General features: G+C 51.2%; 1 protein-coding gene across 1 annotated transcript in view; it reads left to right on the forward strand.

The window, feature by feature from the left end:
* Positions 1-5214, forward strand: part of LOC118782905 (sorting nexin-19-like) — a 35731-nt gene extending 30517 nt beyond the window's left edge. The window contains exons 10-12 of the mRNA XM_036536525.1: positions 2695-2879; positions 3807-3894; positions 4995-5214. Coding sequence (XP_036392418.1) covers positions 2695-2879; positions 3807-3894; positions 4995-5118 — 397 coding nt within the window. The 3' untranslated portion in view covers positions 5119-5214. The remainder of the gene's footprint in view (positions 1-2694; positions 2880-3806; positions 3895-4994) is intronic.
* Positions 5215-6000: the final 786 nt, after the last annotated feature.

Here is a 6000-nt window from a genome sequence, read left to right on the forward strand (position 1 = left end):
GGGTCAGTGTGTCTGTGAGGGTGATATCCTGCCTGGGTCAGTGTATCTGTGAGGGTGATATCCTGCCTGGGTGGGCCTCAGGACAGTGTATCTGTGAGGACGATATCCAGCCTGGGTCAGTGTATCTGTGAGGGTGATATCCTGCCTGGGTCAGTGTATCTGTGAGGGTGATATCCTGCCTGGGTGGGCCTCAGGACAGTGTATCTGTGAGGCTGATGTCATAGCTCTGGGGTGTCTTGGGCTCAGACTTTTGATGAAGCAGCATGTCTTCCTGGCGGCCAGCAGTAGTAGCCACGGAAACGGCTTCTCCCTGAAGACATAAAGTACTCTGGCACATGCAGGTCAGATCAGAAGGCCTCTGCTGGGACTCGAACCTTCCCTGTGTTTCAGAAGACTGTGTGTGTTTGTGTGTGTTTGGTGCTGCCAGCAGCATTGCGTAAGAGTGATTTAAAGAGCTTGTCTTTGGCTGGAACGCAGCGTTGAATGGACACATATCACTGCCGACCGTGCGCTGCTTTAATGAGCAGAGACCAAAATAAAGCCTGTAACCGAAGAGCAGTGCTGACTTAAATCTTCAGCCGTCGAGAGAAGACCCCTCACACGCGCCCCTCGCAGGGGTGGGCCGGGGTGGGAGTCATCACCCTCTCAGCGTCAGGGTATATCTCACACGCTGTATCTGAGGAGATGTTTTCGGCTGGGGGAACCCAGCACTCAGCAAGCCAGAGGCCTCTCAAAGCCCGGCTTTAAAAGCGTCTGTCCAATCAGACGCTTTATTGCGGTTTTACGTTCCTACACAAAACCACCCTAGGTGCCTTTTAAAGCCACTTCAAGTATGTGTTTCATAACTCCCCCCAATGACATAATAGCAGGTTATTAAGCGTTACCAGGGCGACGTCTCCTCTGTGTGTTCATACACTTATCGGCAGACTCCTGCAGGGCAATAGAGAGCACGTCTAAAGAGCTGATTGTTAACATCAATCTTGCAGGGGTTCATTTTGGGATGTCTCTAAAATGACATTATCTTCTTGCCCGTCGCTGCGCTCAAACACAGAGGTCAGGAAAGACACTGCTGTGTAATGCCTCAGACAGGGAGGCTGTTGTCAGACGCTTTGGAGAAATCAAAGCCCAAGATCCCCGCCCCCACCCCCCTGTCCACACACACACACTCACAGACAGACAGACAGACAGACAGACAGACAGACAGACAGACACAGACACACACACACACACAGACACACACACTCACAGACAGACAGACAGACAGACAGACACAGACACACACACACACACACACACACACACACACACACACACACACACACACACACACATACACACACAGACACACACACTCACAGACAGACACACAGACACACAGACACACAGACAGACAGACAGACAGACAGACACACACACACACACACACACACACACACACACACACAGACAGACAGACACACACACAGCCAGGCACCTCGACCTGCAGTCTCACAGAACGATCATGGCTGAACATTCTAATCGAATAATTCGGTGAGACGCCCGGGAAACGTTGGCTGGAATGATGCAGTCTCCTAATGCCTTTTTCTTGTGGAATTTGATGTATTATGTAACAGTGTCTGTAATGACTTATATTCATTTCCATCTGTTATGTCTTGCCTCCGTCAAACGTAACGTGCTCTGGACATGGAGAGCAGCATGGAGCAGGAAACACACGCTCACAGCACAGAAACCGTGCGGAAATGCACCTCTCTACACTGACTCACAGCGTTACAGTCTCACTGACTCACTGACGCACAGACTGTCTGACTCACAGGCTCACTGACTCACAGGATCTCAGCCTGTAATGTAAAGGAGGAGCTGTCCTCAGGGTTCATACCCCCCCCCCCCCGCTGCTGCTGGTGCTCCCCCGGTCTGTGCTGTAAATCACAGCGTGGCGGGGGGGTCCGTGAGACGCTGCTCACACAGGGGGGTGGCGTGGGAGAAAACGAACCTCAGCGATGGGCAGCAGTACACTGTGATAGAGAGCAGCAGTGTGGTGTAGCCGTAAGGAGCAGCGGTGTGGTGTAGCGGTAAGGAGCAGCAGTGTGGTGTAGTGGTAAGGAGCAGCAGTGTGGTGTAGCCGTAAGGAGCAGCGGTGTGGTGTAGCCGTAAGGAGCAGCAGTGCGGTGTAGCGGTAAGGAGCAGCAGTGTGGTGTAGTGGTAAGGAGCAGCAGTGTGGTGTAGCCGTAAGGAGCAGCAGTGCGGTGTAGCGGTAAGGAGCAGCAGTGTGGTGTAGTGGTAAGGAGCAGCAGTGTGGTGTAGCCGTAAGGAGCAGCGGTGTGGTGTAGCCGTAAGGAGCAGCAGTGCGGTGTAGCGGTAAGGAGCAGCAGTGTGGTGTAGTGGTAAGGAGCAGCAGTGTGGTGTAGCCGTAAGGAGCAGCGGTGTGGTGTAGCCGTAAGGAGCAGCAGTGCGGTGTAGCGGTAAGGAGCAGCAGGGTGGTGTAGTGGTAAGGAGCAGGGCAGATGTTGCTAGTTTTATTCCCTGGTGGGGCCCTGATGTTGTAGCCATAGGTGAGGTACTTCCCCAGAATTGTTTCAGTAGATATCAAGCTGTGTGATGTGCAAGTCTGTCTGTCTAAGGGCGTCTTCCACATTTGTTTCTTTTTTTAATAAATGAAAAACATAAAGGTGATGTTGACACGTGTTTCTTCCCCAGGTGGCTGGATGTGGGCGTGGCTAACCTCACCTGCAGGCAGTACTGGGTGGTGTACCTGCGGGTGCTGCAGGAGGCGGTGTGGCCAGGGGGGGTTCTACCTGCCCAGCCTCGCCCTGAACGCAGCCACGCCCAGAGGGAGGAGACCAGACAGCAGTCCCTGCACTGCCTCATGAAACTGCTCCCAGGTCAGTGCAATCTCACCGGCAGTCTCTGTACTGCCTCCTGAAGCTGCTCCCAGGTCAGTGCAATCTCACCGGCAGTCTCTGTACTGCCTCCTGAAGCTGCTCCCAGGTCAGTGCAATCTCACCGGCAGTCTCTGTACTGCCTCCTGAAGCTGCTCCCAGGTCAGTGCAATCTCACCGGCAGTCTCTGTACTGCCTCCTGAAGCTGCTCCCAGGTCAGTGCAATCTCACTGGCAGTCTCTGTACTGCCTCCTGAAGCTGCTCCCAGGTCAGTGCAATCTCACTGGCAGTCTCTGTACTGCCTCCTGAAGTTTCTCCCGGGTCAGTGCAGCCTCCGTCTTCAGGAGCGTAGATACAGGCTGGTTGTACACTGAGCTGATGGCCTTGTGTGTTTGTCACATGAATGTGTTCCCTCTTAACGGACGCAGACGTACCCTGGTCTGTACCAGCAGCCCCGCCTTTAGCCTCCCTGGTCACATGACATGCTTCCTTCCTGTCTCCGCAGTAACAGTGCGTGAGAGCAGGGTAGCTGCCACCGCCAAAGCCTTAATAGTCATGTGACTGCAGTGTTTTGGGGCTTTTGACAGTTTTCATATTTTTAAATATTGGTATATATACAGTATGTGTGTTTATGAGTTACTACCATGTAGGTCATTGTAATTTTGTTATTTTATCACAGAGTTTTGCTCTGGTTGTTTATGAGTAATCCTTAAGATTCTTGCATACCTTTCTCTAACTAATTTATTACATTTTATTACAGTTTTTGAACAGAATCCTCCGCAGGTGTGACTTGCTTGATGTGAGCGGTTGTTCTGGAAGGCTGTGCTTCTCTGTGTCCCTCCCTGTGGTCACTGCGTTGGCTCACTGATGCTGTGCTGGGTGGAGATGCTCCTCTGTGACTCTGTGCTACATGCTGTCTTCTCTCCTCAGATGTGATCTCAGACATGCTGGGGTCTGACAGGTACAGACAGAGCTGGCAGACTGCATTACAATCCCTACAGGATCCTCACATCAACAGGTAACAGCAAACACACACACCGATACACACACACACACACACACACACACCAACACACACACCGATACACGCACACACCAATACACACACACACACACCAATACATACACACACACACCAATACACATACACACACACACCAACACACACACCAATACATACACACACACACCAATACACACACACACCAATACACATACACACACACACACACTAATACATACACACACACACACCAATACACATACACACACACCAATACATACACACACACACACCAATACACATACACACACACCAACACACACACACACACACACACCGATACATACACACACACACACCAATACACATACACACACACCAACACACACACACTCTCACACTCGCACACACACACACACACCAATACACACACATACACACACACTCTCACACTCGCGCGCACACACACACACACACACACACACACCAATACACATACACACACACACACACACACTCTCACACTCGCACACACACACACACACACACACCAATACACATACACACACACACACACACTCTCACACTCGCGCACACACACACACACACTCACACTCACACTCACACACACACACACACCCACACACACACACTCTCACACTTGCACACACACACACACATGCACTCTCACACTCTCACACTCACACACACATGCACAGACCTTGTACGCTCATGCATTCCAGGGCTTTATAGTCTGACTTTAATTTATTGGCAGGTAGCAAACGACACAGTCATCACTCACTGTCTGGAAACACATTAGAGGTGTTGATGTGAGAGCTGATATCCACCAATCAGAAGAGTTTCTCTAGTGGTGATGGCACACTCTCACTTAAATGTATTTATGTGAATGTAAATCAGTTAAAGCAAGTACAGCATTGTTATAGATATCAGCTTGGTCTGTGAGTGTGTGTATGAACTTGTGTTTGGTTTTGCTGGAACAGAGTTGGTGTGTGTTTTAGTGCCATCTCACTCTGTAATGTCTGCTGTTGAGTGCTGGGCATGTCCTCTCCAGGGATAGGCTGCTGCTGACCCTCCTCTACTCTGATTGGCTGCAGGCACCTGGTTTACTGTGTGTGTGACCTGCTGCTGGAGTTCCTGATCCCAGAATCCTCTGCTGTGGACTTTCAGAGGGCCCTGCTCAGCAGCCTGACCGGCAGCACAGAGAAGATGCCCGCCTGAAACTACTGCGGAAAAGCACTCCTGCGCTGGATTACACATACACACACACGCGTACACACATATATACATGCGCATGCACACACAGACACGCGCGCACACAGGCATACATACACACACACACACACACACACACAAACATGCATACATGCGCATGCGCACACAGACACACGCGCACACAGGCATACATACACACACACACACACACACACACACACACACACACACACACACACTCTGCTGCTATTAATCCAGCAGTATGCCATGCCATTAGGTGTGAGTGTCAGAATGACAGTGTCCTGCTGAACCTGCAGGGGGCAGTGCAGGACCTGCACGTGGCCCCTCCCCTCTCCTTGGGAGTTCCTGATTGGACTGCATTACTCGATGTCTGCTTTTTGCTGGTCTGTGATTGTGACGTTGTCTGGGACTGTGCTGTTTAAACTGCTCTGTCCTACACACCATCCTCCGCTGTGCCAGCTCTGAATGCCTGCTGTTCCAGGTTTGCCTGTCTGATCTCTAAAGCTGCATCTGGATTAGAGGAAAAAATCTTAGCATGACTCCTCCCTGGGCTATCTCTCGACATGCCTTCACACCTTATCCCCGAACCTGAGTTTTTCTAGACTCGTCTCTGACTCGTCTCTGACTCGTCTCAGACTCATCTTAGACTCGTCTCAGACTTTTCTCTGACTCGCCTATGACTCGCCTTTCATCTCTGCCTTCAGTAGCCGTTTCCGTGTGCGTGTGTGTCCTCTGTAGGGATTGGTGCTCCTGCTCTCCCCTGCATGAGGATCTGCTGTGATTGGTGGAAAACGCTTTGGTTGCATTTGTGCTTATGCGTTTCCTGTTTGCCTGTGATGCTGCATGCTTTGGCATGTAATGCCCGTT

The sequence above is a fragment of the Megalops cyprinoides genome, chromosome 9, assembly GCF_013368585.1.
Source record: "Megalops cyprinoides isolate fMegCyp1 chromosome 9, fMegCyp1.pri, whole genome shotgun sequence".
NCBI lineage: Eukaryota > Metazoa > Chordata > Actinopteri > Elopiformes > Megalopidae > Megalops > Megalops cyprinoides.